This window comes from Rattus norvegicus, chromosome 1 (assembly GCF_036323735.1).
Source record: "Rattus norvegicus strain BN/NHsdMcwi chromosome 1, GRCr8, whole genome shotgun sequence".
NCBI classification, from domain to species: Eukaryota; Metazoa; Chordata; class Mammalia; order Rodentia; family Muridae; genus Rattus; species Rattus norvegicus.
This window is the reverse complement of record NC_086019.1, coordinates 163,916,155-163,930,462: the sequence shown is the minus strand read 5'-3', so window position 1 is coordinate 163,930,462 and position 14,308 is coordinate 163,916,155. Positions and strand designations below refer to the sequence as shown.

The 14,308-nt window shown below is 46.8% G+C and overlaps 1 protein-coding gene and 1 long non-coding RNA gene across 2 annotated transcripts in view; one reads left to right on the top strand and one right to left on the bottom strand.

The window, feature by feature from the left end:
- The window catches only part of LOC100912071 (uncharacterized), a 55,592-nt gene extending 53,040 nt beyond the window's left edge, over positions 1-2,552 (top strand). The window contains exon 3 of the long non-coding RNA NR_131097.1: positions 90-2,552. This is a non-coding gene — a long non-coding RNA (uncharacterized LOC100912071). The remainder of the gene's footprint in view (positions 1-89) is intronic.
- Positions 2,553-11,440: 8,888 nt separating this feature from the next.
- On the bottom strand, positions 11,441-13,768 carry Lipt2 (lipoyl(octanoyl) transferase 2). Its single transcript, NM_001108917.1, has 2 exons — positions 13,298-13,768; positions 11,441-12,864 (listed from the first exon to the last, which is right to left on the bottom strand). Exons 1-2 carry the CDS (start codon positions 13,761-13,763, stop codon positions 12,635-12,637), a joined length of 696 nt encoding a protein of 231 aa, NP_001102387.1. The 5' UTR covers positions 13,764-13,768; the 3' UTR covers positions 11,441-12,634.
- Between the last annotated feature and the right edge of the window lie 540 nt (positions 13,769-14,308).

The window sequence follows — 14,308 nt, the reverse complement described above, 5'->3', positions numbered from 1 at the left end:
GGGGAGAGGGTAGAGAAAGGGGTATTCTCCAGTCTGAGGGTGGTGGTCTTGGGGACCCTGGATCATAAGTGCACTGTTTGTTTTATTAGGTGCTTCAAACCACCCACTTCAAGAGTCATCAAGATATTTGGAAGACAAGCAACGAATGTGTGTCTTTACTGGAGCACCATCCAACACAGAAGTGCAGACTCTCCTAATTCTTCCTAGTCTAGAAGCCGTGTAGACAGCGAAGACTTAAGTACAGTGGAGGGAAGGGCCAGCTGAAGACATCTTTGACTCTGGGCCCTGGGCTAATTTACTTTACGCTTCAGGATCATTACCTGCCAAACAGGGATCTTGGTCCTGCAAATCTCATGGGGTTCTAAGAAGCAAACAAAGGTGTGGCTGGCAAAGCACCCCAAAGTCTTCTGTCTTGGGGTTATCATTGCTGCGATGGAACACCTTGACCAAAGCGACTTGGGGAAGAGAGGATTTATTCGGCTTGTGTCCACGTCACTGTTCATCACTGAAAGAAGTCAGGACAGGAGCTCAAACAGGACAGGAACCTGGAGGCAGGAGCTGATGCAGAGATGATGGATGGGTGCTGCTTATTGGATTGCGCCTCGTGGCTTGCCTGGCCTGCTTTCTTATAGAACCCAGGACCACGAGCCTAGGCATGGCACCAACCACAATGGGCTGGGCCATCCCTCATTAATCACCAATTAAGAACAGGGACAGGCTTGCCTACAGCCTGAACTTATAGACACATCTTCTCAGCTGAAGATCCCTACTGTGAGATGACTCTAGTTTGTGTCAAATTGACATAAAACTAGCCAGCATAATTATAGAGGAATTATTATGGGTTTTCCCACCAGATCTGCAGCTTCTGGGAGGAGGGGCAGTGCCTTAGAATTTTTCAGTATTTGTAAAACCCACACGAGGCAACTAAAATCCAAAGCTCTGGTCCTGACTCGGGTTTTCCCACCAGACAAATGTGTCAGAAGTGAATCTGGGTCCTCCTGAAAAAGACTGTCAGGCAAGAACCTGATCACAAGTGGTCGTATATAAGGAGATGCATTAGGAAACGGCGGGGGCAGTAATATGGAGTGCGGGTTCAGCGTAAGGTTATATGAGGTGTGGCCTTAGCAGGGCTGAAAGAAGACTGGTTCAAGGTAAGCAGAGCTAACAGCAGAAGGAAGGTCCCGTCCGGATGCCATTATCCAAGGCCCTGATGATTATGCCTGACGCCTAGCTCAGACTTCATTTTGTTATTTAAGGCAGAGGCTCGCTCATTTCCTTTCTTTCCTTCCTTCCCTTTTCCGCTCCTTCCTTCTCTTCTTCTCTCTCTCTTTTGAGACGGGGTCCCAATTTGCAAAGTCAGTTAAGCTGGCCTTGAACTCAGATCTACCTGCCTCTGCTGCCTGAAGGCTGATATTAAAGGTGAGTTCTGTCATACTTAATCATAACCTCACTATTTAAACCTGGCTGGTCTGAAACTCACTTTGTAGACAAGGCAAACTTGTAGCAATGCTCCTGCCTCTTGATGCAGAGATTACAACACACAGGGTTTAGAATAGGCCCCTGGATTGGAGCTGGTGCGAGCAGAGCGTTTGTTTCCTGTTTATGACACAGATTCTGAGTCCATTAGCTTTCACCTTGAGGCTTTTCTCGCCTCCTCCCTTTGTAGATCATCACTTCATCTACATTCTGGCAGTGTCTGGCCATGTGGGGTGCAGTCCACTTAACAACTGACTGCTCGGTTAGTTTACAGATGTGTCTCTGCTACAAAGTTGTGACTCTGACAAAGGGCTGGAACTGACCATCTCTGTATCCTCAGCGTACAGGAGAAGCTGAGACTATACCAGACGGTGCAAGTCACGGTATCCTCAATTGCAGGCAATACGGATTAAGCCATTGCAGGCAATACGGATTAAGTACACGTTGGCCAATAGAAACCTGATAAGGGGTCTAAAATCCATCTTACATGAAAATGGAAGAACCAAAGGAAAAAAGAAAAGTAAGTAAGTAAGTAAATAAATAAACAATAAAGAAAACAGAAGAACCAGAAGTCTTTTTTGAAGAGAACACTTCTGAGAATCCACTTGCTGATTCTGCAGACTGTTTCTGGGCATCTCCTCTGTGGAAGGCCTGGGCTGGGGATGAGGAAGCCACGGGTGCACAGCTACCACCCCGACAGCAGCGCTCGCAGTCTGGATGGTGTTGACACACAAATTAGGAACTATGACTCAGTGTGCTCAGGGCCACAGGCAGGCATGAAGGTGCCCAGGGAAGGCTTCTAGATGATGCTGCAGAAGGGCACAATTGTGACAATGTTGGTAACAGAGTTCAGTTTATGATAAACTTATCTTTTAATAAGATTGATTGCTTTTGAAATGTATGTGTTTGTCTGGACACAGTGGTTCCAAACTTTAATCCCGGTAATGGGGAGACAGAGGCAGGCCAATTTTGTGGATAGGTGTCTAGCCTGGTCTACGTAGCAAGTTCCAACTCATCCAAGGCTACATACTGTGACTCTGTCTCAAAACAACCACAGTAATAAAAATGTATGCATATGTGTGTGAGCCTGCTTGTGTACATGTGCGCCGTGCACACTCAGGAGCCCCTAGAGCCAGAAAAGGGGATCAGAACCCCTGGAACTAGAGTTATAGGTGATATAGAAGAACCATGATTTGGGTGCTGGGAGCCAGACCTGGGTCCTGTGAGGGAGCAGTAATCGCTCTTAACCTCGGAGTCATCTTTCCAGCTCCAAAGACAAACTTTCTAACAGCCAGACAATGCAATAAGGAGCCGGGCCTTAGTCCTAGTCACTCAGAATGAGCTACAAAATGAGTTGAAAGCCAACACGAGAAACTTAGTGAGAAGCCAAAAAAGAGGAGAGAGTGGGAAGCCAGACATAAAAGTGTTGGTCTGTAATCCAACACCGGGACATGGAGGCAAGAGGATTAATTCAAGGCCTGAGCTACAAGAGACCCTGTCTCAAAACCAGCAATGCAAAATGAAAGGCGAAGGCAGGGCTGGGTGGAGTTTCGTGGTTGAGTGCTCACCACAATAAAGTCCTAGACTCAATCCCAGTGCCAAGAGCAATGGGCCAGGGCCCGGCTCCCACAGGAAGTGCGCTGCCTGCATCTGGAGGGATGTGAGTAAGGCTGGGAAGCCCACTTCACAGACGGAATAGTGCTGTGCATCAGCAAAAGGACAGATGTGAAGCCATCACAGAAGCCATCAAGTCACCAGTTCCTCCAATGTGCTAGGCAATAAAGATACAAAACAGAACCAGAAAGCAGAGCGTAGCAGCTCAACCTTTTATCTCAGCACTCAGGCCGAGGCGAGCAGAGCTATGCGGTAAGACTGCTCAAACAAACAAGCAAACAAGCCACCAGAGTCAGTCTCTCATATAGAAAAGTTCATGGTTAAGGGAATTTGAAATATTAAACAATATGGCTCTTTAGTGCAGTGATTCTCGACCTATGGGCATTGACCCTTTTGGGGGTTGAATGACCCTTTCACGGAGGTTGCATATCAGATATCCTGTATATTAGATATTTACCTTATGATTCATACGAGTAGCAAAATTACAGTTATGAAATAGCAACAAAAACAATTTTATGGTTGGGGATTGCCACAACATGAAGAACTGTATTAAAGGCTGCCAGCAGTAGGAAGGTTGAGAACCACTGGTCTAATGTCTCTTGGTTGTTCTTTTGAGCCAGGGTCTCACATAGCCCAGAATAACCTTGAACTTGGTGCATACTGGAGGATGATCTTGACCTTCTGATCCTCCTGCCTCCACCTCTTGAAGGCCGGGATTACAAACACACCCAACCAAACTTGGTTTTCTGCAGTGGTGAGTATCGAACTTAGAGCTGCATGCATGCCAGGCAAGCTCTCTACCGACTGAGTGATACCCTGGCCCTACAGCCGAGTTTTTAAAACAAAGGAATTTATTTTAAAGATCACTAATGACCTTCGTGTCTCCACTAGGAACTAGCTAAACAGTGGCACAGCAAGTCATTCAATGGAATACCGAATGGTCCTTTAGAAGAACAAATTGTTCCTCATGTCCTGACCTGAAGCAACAGGTGAAGCAGAAGACTAGCACATGGTGTGCTACTAGGTGGGAAAGAGCGCCCACAAGCACATATGTCCATCCACCTCCACATACATACACACATACACTGACACGTGCACAAGGCTCTCTAAGACATGTAAGCAAGACAAGCAGGAAGCACTCCCTGTGAGCTCCCAGGGAAGAGGGCTGAGCCTAAAGGGGTGAAGGCCTGGAACAAGACCCCCATTCAGCATGCTGAACCCATCAATTTTTATTATGTGTATGTGCATCACTAAAAAGCTGATGAAGGCCAGGCCTGGAGGTGGACTCCCATAATCCAAGCACTTGGAAGGCAAAGGCAGGAGTTAAAGGTCACCTACAACTGCATAGGAAACTTGGACAAACCAAAAGCTAATAGTTTTCACTAAGACAAAATTAAATCATTCAAAAATATAATGCCAGGGTTGGGGATTTAGCTCAGTGGTAGAGTGCTTGCCTAGCAAGTGCAAGGCCCTGGGTTCGGTCCCCAGCTCCAAAAAAAAGAAAAAAGAAAAAAAAATAATGCCAAGCATGGTTGTATACATTAACAATCCCTGTACTTGAGGGGCTAGGACAGAAGAATTGCATTGAGTTTAAGACGAGCCTGGACTACATACTGAGATCTTCTCAACAAATATATATATCTATATATCTATATATCCATATCTATCTATATCTATCTATATCTATATTATCTCTATCTATCTATCTATCTATCTATCTATCTATCTATCTATCTATCTATCTATCTCCAACACATAGGTGTTAGATCTCCTGAACTGGAGTTAAGGAAGGTTGTGACCCACCGTATAGGTGCTGGGAACTGAATCTAGGTTCTCTACAAGAGCAAAAAGTGCTCTTATGTGCTGAGCCATCTCTCTGCCCCATATAAATTATAAAGAACACATAACAATGTGAAACACTGATAGTAAGCCTTGTTTAAAAGAGACTTTTCGAATGCAGCAAGATACACCTGGTCCTGTTCCCAGAGCAGGTTCTGTCTGGTTTCCTGGCCATCCTCACCAAAGGAACAAGATCCTGGACTGTTAACGGCAGCCAGTCACGTCCGTACCGTCCGCATTGGCCCACCAGACCCTGAACAATCTGTTTACGCACGAGGAAAAGCCTCTGAACAAACAAGAGGGGGCTTTCTCCAGAGGGAAGCCAGGGTGCTAGATATCTTCCTCTTGCTCAGCTTCCTTCCTGGAGGAAGATCCCTAGTGGGAAACCGGAGGCGAGCTCTGTCCAGGCAGGATGGAGCTGGGAATCTGCGGAGTGGCCTGACATGATGCCACCATCCACTCTTCTGTTCCACGTCCGTCCGCCCTGACTCCTCCCTCCTGCTGTTGGAGGTCCCTCTCCTTCCGGACACCAGCCCCACACCATTCAGAGACCAGCTCCTGGCCCCTAACCTACTCACTCAAATGATCTCACTCAAATCACTTAGCCCCTCACAGCTGTTTATTAAAGGGCTATTTACTTTCCTTTACGTGTTTAAGTATTTTGTGCATGCATTCCTGTGCACATTCATGCAGGGTCCAAGGAGTTCAGACAAAGGTGTCGGATCCCCTGAACTAGAGTCAATGCTGGTTGTGACCCACCATATAGGTTCTGGGAACTGAACCTAGGTTCTCTCCAGGAGGAAAAAGTGCTCTTAACTGCTGAGGCACCTCTTTGCCCCATCCTACCTTTATGTTTTCCACCCATAAAATAGTCCTATCTTGACAGGCTTTGGGACAAATGGAAGAAGTGTCGTCTCTTTCTATGCCCAGTGCCAGTTCCATGCCGCTTGCCTGTTAGTCTCCTTGGCCTACTTCTCCTCAGCCCGTGCCTCATATATAACAACCTTCCCCTCTCCTAGGCCCCACAGACTTAAACTACCACAGGTCGCAACCACGCACCAGATCCAGCTGTCTCTGAGCTTTCTCCACATCCATCTGCCAGGACTGTCTCAAACTTGATCCCTCAAAAACTTAACTTAGCATTTTCCTCTCCAAACCTGGGTCTCATCCAGTGCCTTCTGTCCCAGTGATATCTCCTGGAGTCTGGCACCCATTTACCTGTACACCTGTTGTCTCCAACCTCACATAATCCTTCTCTGTGGATGGGACAAGTGGCAAAGAATACAGAGAACAGGTTAGCAGGGTTCCCTATGGGTGTCAATTCTCTCATCTCAAGGGGATAAGAGATAGTTTATTCTAGAGTCAAACATGAGTGGCCGTGGCCTGGTCACCTGGAATTCCATGTTGCAGCAGGCAAGTAGCTGCATGAAGCTTTTATAGTAACAGGATAAAGAAAGCCATAAATCAGAGACAGCAGAGAGGTAGGCTAGAGCCAGGCTGGGGAGTCTCAGCTCTAGGCCTCAGATGCCATCTGATAGCATTCATGCTGGATGGTTGGTGGGGAATGGGGTTTTGTCAGGTTAATAGCTATCTGTCAGGATCTTAGGTCTGGCTTTATCTGCAGGTGATAGGGTGTTAGGTCCAACACAGAGGTGAGCAAGGAATGACTTGCTCCAACACAACAAACCATCATTAGGTTCTGGACCTATAGCAGTCTCTGCATCATTTAACTTTAACCAGTTGTTCTGCCTTTGTGGACACAGCCTCTTTCCAGGAATTTTCATTCACAAACGCTTCGTGTCCTACTCTGGTCCTATTCCAGAGCCCCATGTGCATGACCGCACTGTTAAGATTCCAGAACCTTTTCCAATAACCACTCTTTTTGTTTTGTGACAGGATCTCACTATGAAGCCATGGTTAGTCTGGAACTCACTCCGTAGAGCAGGCTGGCCTTGGAATCAGAGGTCTGCCTGCCTCTGCCGCCCCAGTGCTGGGATTAAATGTGTGTGCCACTGTAGTAATTGATACCCGATTAGAGCGCTATCTGTACTCAGCCTCAGATGAGGGTCTGCTCACTGAGTCTCTCAGGAAGGAACCATTCTCTTTATTGTTGATGGTGCCTGAAGTCTAGCACCACCTTCTCAGTGTTCAGCTGAGAAGAGAGATGCCACCCCTATTCATAATTTATTTACCAGAACAAATTACCTGCCCAACTACAAGGGTGTCTGGAAGTACATTCCTGTCCTGTGTCCAGTGGGCAGGGAGCAAAAGATACCGGTGAGCAACATACACTTCCTGCAATCTGTTCTGTAGCAGGCTCTGAGCTGGGGACCAAGGAAAAGTAAGTCATGGCCCTCTTTCTTCTTCTTTTTTTTTTTTTTAAAGTTTTATTTATTTATTGAGACAAAGTCTTACTATGTAGGCCAGGTTGACCTTGAACTCACAGGGTTCTGACTACCTCTGCCTCCCTAGTGCTGGAACTAAAAGTATATGTTATATACATACATACATACTTACATACATACATGCATACGTATGTGTGTAAAATAAGCTTTGTATTTGACTAAAATAAAATTGTACCTCTTTAGAAGGTACCACAACACACACACACACACACACACACACACACACACACACACACACACATATGCGATAAACATTAATTCTCTTAAATAGCATTTCTCCGTTGTGAAAACATCCAAAATCTTCTCTCCTAGCAAAACACACTACATTAATACAATAACAGAGCGCCCGAAACTGCTCTTCCTGTTCCTGGAGCCTGGCCTCACCCTCCCTTCTGCCATCTTCCCCTGCTTCTGGTAACCATTGTTTTAGTCTCAATCTCTATGAGTTTGACTTTAAGATTTCGCCTGATGGTGGTTTGAACGGTTTCCTATTGTCTCAGGCTTTTGGATACTTTGTTCCCTGTTGGTGGCTGTTCCAGCAGGCTTAGGAGGTGTGGCCTTGTTGGAGGGGTGTGGCCTTGAAGGGGTACGGTCTTCCTCAAGGAAGTAAGTCCTTGGGGCAGATTTTGAGAACTTAAAGACTTGGGCCACTTTGATTTTCTCTGCTTCCTGTTTTCAGTTCGAGATGTGAGCACTCGGCTGTTCTCGCTGCCACATCTGGTGCTTGCTGCAACAGTCCCCCATAATGGTAGCAGACCCTTACTCCTCTGGAACCACGAGCCCCAAATAAACTCTTCGGTTTACAAGTTGCCTCGGTCATGGTGTTTTATTACAGCGATAGAGACACAACTAAGACGCAAATATGAGACCATACAGCATTTGTTTTTCTGATTCTGAGCTTTTCCACTTGTGGCTGTCCTCCAGCTTCACTCCCTTGCTAAGGCTGAATAGTATTCCTCTGCAGGTGTATCTCCTTTTCTTCATCCATTCATCAGCTGATGGGCACTTCTACCCTCACGGTGGTCACACCTGGCTGTTGTGACTGGCGCTGGTGTGAACAGGAGTGAACATACCTCGGTGGGCATACACATCTCGTTTATATTGCAGACATAGACGTGATGATCTGAATCGGAAAAGTCACCCATAGGCTGTGGCATTTAAACATTTAGTCCCTGGTTGGTGGGAGTATGAGGGGAGGTTTAGAAGATGGGCCTTGAGACAGGAAGTTAGTCTTTAGGGACAGGCTTTAAGACTAAAAGCCTTAAGCCATTTCCAGTTTGATCTGGGTTTCCTGTTTGTGTTGAGAGGTAACTCTCAGCTTTGTGCTCCTGCTGCCATGCCAAGCTGCTATGGCCCTGCTTCCTACCATGATGGACTCTTATCCGCTCTGGAAACATAAGCCCAAATAAACTCCTCTCTAGTTTAAACTCCTCTCTCTAATCACAGCAACAGTAAGGTAACTAATATAATAATAGTGAGATTGCTGAATCAGATGAAAGGGAGTGTCTCACTGTAGTGTTGCTTTGGGTTTCACTGATTGCTAGTGATGCTGAGTGATTCGTTGTATATCTGTGGGTATCCTGGTCCCTTCTTAAAAGGCTCCTCCGTGGCTGCAGCACAGAACCAATGCCATGGTCTTGAGGTTTATACTCTGCTGCATCTCAGAACACTGCATTAGCTAGACTAGGCTTCACAAACTCAAACACCTCTGGGAGTTAGGAAGTGGATGTCAGCATATGGGCTGGTTGAGAAGGGAAGGGTAGTCTTGGAGATAAGGAGAATGTAATTTAAACTGTGTTTGCTTCTCAGCTTCCAATTATCAATTAAAAGGCCCGTTTCTTAATGCTAGTCATTAATATGTTTATATACCCACATACATGCACAAATCCTATTAGCCAGAGAGAGTACACCTGCGGATCAGCAGTAACCTATGAATGGCAGTGCCAATGTGTGCTACTCAAGTCCAGAACAGGGAATACATTTGCTTGTGCTCTATGTAGGTCTGTCCACATCAAAGGTATAGTCTTAGCTATTAGCATGCACCCTAAAGGGACACATGTTCTGTTGAGGCCTACCCGCTCTCCCAGCATAGCTGTAGCCATCTTGTTCCATGCCTGCCAGCTATTTCCTGTTGTTGCTGTAATATGCCTGCCAGTCATTGACATAGAAAAATAACTTGACTCAGAGTTTGTTCTCTGTTAGGTTCTGTATGTTCTAAGGTCTGTTAATCCATTCCCAAAGCTTTACGTAGGACCCATCAAATTAAAGGTCAAAATAAACCGTCATGTCTAAAGTGGCTTGAGTCAGTGCTGACCACCAGGCAGCACTTCCTGCATGTTCCTATAACCTATGAGCTATGTGCTTATCAATTACTGTGAAGGTGTGTGTCTAATAAACTATCCCTGTCTGACCGAGATTGATGTTTGTATGGGGTGACTCCTGTACCCCAACATGTGCCTAAAAGGGTCACATAAGAGCTAGAGCTGGTGCACAGGTGGGCAGCATGGGAGACTGTACATGTAAGCTTATGTCTGTAAGCATGAGTGCATGCATTAGTGTGTGTGTGTGTGTGTGTGTGTGTGTGTGTGTGTGTGTGTGTGTTAGCATTCATGTGCCGTGGTATGTGTGTGGAGGTCAGAGGACAACACTGTCCATTTTACATCTTTTGCTGTCATTACTGCATTAGCCAGGCCAGTTGACCCTGCAGGTTTCTGGTGTCTCTCCTATTTCTGCATCTCATATTACCACAGGAACTGATGTAGTTACAGATGTGTACTTCTTGTCTTACTTAGGATTTCTATTGCTGCAATGAAACACCATGACCCCAAGAAGCTGTGGAGGGAAGTTTATTTGGCTTACACTTCTACACTGTAGGTCATCACTGAAGGAGTCAGCACAGGAACTCAAACAGGGCAGGAACCTGGAAGCAGGGGCTGATGCGGAGGTCATGGAGGGTGCTTCTTACTGGTTTGCTCCCTGTGGCTTTCTTACAGACCCCAGGACCACCAGCCCACAGAGGGCAACACCAAAAATGAGCTGGGTCCTCCCCCAATCATCATTAATTAAGAAAATGCCCTACAGGCTTGCCTGCAGCCTGGTCTTGAGGCATTTTCTCATCTCCAGCACTTTCCTTTCACATGACTCTAGCTTGTGTTGACATACAACTATCCAGCATAACTGTGTGCCTGCCAGATTTTATGTGGGTTCTGGGATTCAAACTCAGACCCTCACACTTCCACAACAAGCACTTTGTCAACTGAGCTATCCCCCAGACCATTATGGGAGACTTTTTAAACAGTTCAGTTCTACTCAGTATTTATGACTGGTCTCCTGTGTGCCAGGCTCAGAAGCTGTTTGCCAGAGATATGAAGGAAACAAGAGAGTCACAGCTCTATTCTTAAAGACCCTACTGCCACAAGGGGAAGTTACAGGACCTGGGGAGAGCTCCCTTAAGAAAACCAATGGAAGCAGGGCAGTGGTGGCACATAACTTTTAAGTTGGCACTAGGAAGCAGAGGCAGGTGAATCTGAGTTCGAGGCAGCCAGCTTGGTCTACAGAGTGAGTTCAAGGACAATTAGAGCTACACAGAGAAGCTAACCCTTCCCACCCCCCCCCAAAAAAAATCAATGGAGAACAGAATATAACAATCGTGATGAGAGCAGTTCCTGAGCACGGGGTCTGTGCCAATATTATTCTCAGTGTGTTCCCTGTCATTAAGCTATGTGACACCCCTCTTGCCTAGACACTTCGTTTTGGAAAGTGTGGCTCAGGAAGATCAACTCAATCAGTCACCATGTAGCAATTCTCATCGACCCAGCATAGTACAGGTGGGCGCTCTTTCAGACAGGATCAGGAGTTCAAGGCCATCCTTGGCTACATAGCAAGTTCTAGGTCAGTCTGGGCTACATGAGACCAATGTTACAAATCAAGTTAATGAAGGCGGGCCTGGTTTCAGGCACATACTTAAATAGGGGGTGGGTAGTCAAGTGAGGCTTCTTGAAAGTATAGAGCACGCACCGAATTGTTGAAGACAGTAAAAGTATAAAATATTAATGTTATACTGCTTCCAAAAGCTTTTTTTAAAAATGAATCGAGGTGAATGTATTAAAACTAACCATTAAAGCCTTTTTATGAGGCTCCTGGGAAATACAGTGTGAACAGCACTGAAGCCCAGAGAGGGAAATAACTTACTTCCACAGCTCCAAGTGTGGACCAGAGCCTCAGCCAAAGCTCTACCTTTCATAAGCTAGGAGGACAAAACCAAGATGGCTCCTAAAAACTCCATCTCTTGCAGTGAATGGGATATTCCTTTTGCTCTGAATGAGGCTCATCTGGGAGACTACAGAAAGGAATGTGTGACTTCCACAGCTAGCTCATAAAAGACATGAGAGCTCCTATAGCCCTTCTAATATCACTGCCGCCTTACAGAAGAGTGTGCATGGTAAAGAACTGAGGCTTCTCATTGACAACTAGAAGCAAGCAAGCAAGCACAATGGAGTGATCCATCCATTTTGGACATTGACCTCCCAGCAACAGCTAAGCCTCCTAATGACAACCGACACCTTTAAATGGAAGCTCTGGTAAGACTCCAACCAACCTAGGTACATTTCTTCCAAATTCCTGATCCATAAGAATTGAGCTAATGTGTTCCTTGGCTGTCTCGAATCACAAAAGTTTCTTCTTCTTAGCAGACTTGACCTTCATGCAGAACCAGGGATCCCATTTAGGGAAACCTTTCCTCTATAGCCTTTGTACTCAATGAGGGTATACTCTTGTCTTTACAAAGCCTTTAACCCATCTCTGTTGACCTTAAGCAAAAACAGGTAAAATTATCAAATTTGAGGCATTCAACCCAGAAAGGCAAAAAAATATATATTTTTTGAAGAGGCTTTCCCCTTTATTGAAGGAAGATCCAGGTTGTTTTTTTTTTTTTTTTTTTTTTGAGAACAAAGTAACTTTATCTCTTCACAGAGATTTGGTTCCCACGCAACTCAAAGACCTAACAACCAAAATTGCTGTTAGATACAGCACTGAAAAAGTAGCAAGTAATTAGGAAATGGCAGTTTATAATAACACTGGAGTGTCTCCGTTAACAGGTCACAGGGATGCTTTACGTAGCATGTGACTTCTCATAGTGTTTCCATAACGACCCCTGAGGTAGGTGGGGAGAGATACGGCAGCAATAGCTCAGGATCTGTCCTCAGTCATGGTCAGAAAAATCAAAGAGTAGTTCTAGGGACTCGGACTAGAAGCTTTCCATTGCAGAACCGTCATCCCAGGCTAAGGTGAATGAATGTCCTTCAGCTGGGCCTGTCCTCTGAGATTAACGTGCACTTGAAAGTCTCCTTGAAGGCCACAAGGAAAGATGGCATTACTTCATCCACAGTGACGAGTCTCTGAAGTGCCTCACTCAGTGAAGTGACTCCAGTCCCAACCAGTCCACAAGGCACGATGTGCTCAAACCACGTGAGGTCGGTAGAACAATTCAGAGCCAGGCCGTGGGATGTGATGTGTCTTCCACAGCGGACTCCTGCAAGGCAAGCCAAAATGTCTTAGCATAGATAGCTACACTTCCCTTCTTTGGGACCACAGGATCCCTCTAGTGCTGAAAAGTAGAGCTGGGCCATATCTCTGGGAACCTGGATGGAACACAAACTGGGTCAATGGCGGTAGTGGTTGTGGTTACACATCGGCTGCCCTTATTTTAAAGATTCGTTTAGCACAGGAATTGCGTTTCCATTGGAAGTTTTAAATTTTGGCATCCTGCCCCCTCGCCCCCGCGCCACGTCCCCCCGTTGTGAGTCACAGGAAGTAACCTGGCAATTCATGCCTAGTGTTTCTCTATTCATGAGTGCGGAACTAGGGGACTCTTCAGTCTCAGCTCCATGAGTGAGGTCAGTGGCACTTCCAGGTCAGAGCTTCCCAAGACTGGTCCTGCCCCGGCTCCGCCCCGGCGCGCTCACCGATAGCGCAGATCTTGCGCTCGCCTAGCCAGACGCCAGTATAGGGCGGCGGCCGCGCGCGGGCGCCCCGCAGGCCCCGGAGCTCGCACAGACGCACAGCGCACGCCTCCAGCGCCGCCACGTGGGTGCGCAGGCGCAGGCCTAGAAGCCGCAGGTCAAGCACCGGGTGGCAGAGCAGCTGTCCCGGGCCGTGGAAAGTGGCCAGGCCGCCGCGGCCCGTGGCGCGCACCTCAGCTCCCAGGGCCCTCAGCCGCATAGTCTCCTCGGGTGTCAGGCCGCCGCGTAGCCCGCCCGTGTACACTGGCCCCGCTGGCTCGCAGACCAAGAGCACGCCCGCTTTGGTCCCCGACAGGGTCCGGGGGCGAGGGTCGGCCTGTAGCTGCCGTAGCCAATGCTCCTGCAGCTCCAGCAACTCAGAGTAGTGCACCCTCCCGAGCCAAAGCAGCCGGACGGCGGGAAGCGACATTGCGCGGGAGGCGGCGCGCGTGGGCCCCGCCTTCTGTTCGGTCTAGGGGCGGGGACAGAGGCCCCAGTTCCCGCCTACCTGTATGACGCAGAGTCCAGCAGGATTGGTCTTACATTCCTTTCATTCCAAAAATAATCATTCTTTAGTATGTTCTGTGTTCTACAGACCCAGTCCTAGGACCGTGTCACTGTAGTGCACAGTGTTTGAGAAACGAAGATCCAACCCTGAGAGCTTAGGTGTTACAGCTGACAAGCTAATATTAAAGTTTTATAATGTTTTAAAGAAAAACGGAATTCAATAATATATTGAATTCTAGAAAACTGAAAGGAGACTAGTGTGCAAAGAAGTTTATTGTGGGTCGGTGTGGGATGTAGCAGGTACTTTAAGATATATAAGACCCGAAAGAAGCAGGATTAGGCAGACTCTATAGTTGTGCAGGGAAACCGTTGCATTAGATTCCTTCCTTAGCTATTCCCCAGGAATGCTTTGAGTCTAGCCTGGCCCATTAGAATTATTCTAGATTAAAGCAAATGGGCAGAAATGCA

What these genes read in the sequence shown, in the direction of transcription:
- Lipt2 (NM_001108917.1), bottom strand. Translation starts at nt 13,763, where the DNA reads ATGTCGCTTCCCGCCGTCCGGCTGCTTTGGCTCGGGAGGGTGCACTAC. An exon ending in GCGCAAGATCTGCGCTATCG is followed by an intron (nt 12,865 to 13,297) that starts GTGAGCGCGCCG and finishes CTTGCCTTGCAG; the next exon opens with GAGTCCGCTGTGGAAGACAC.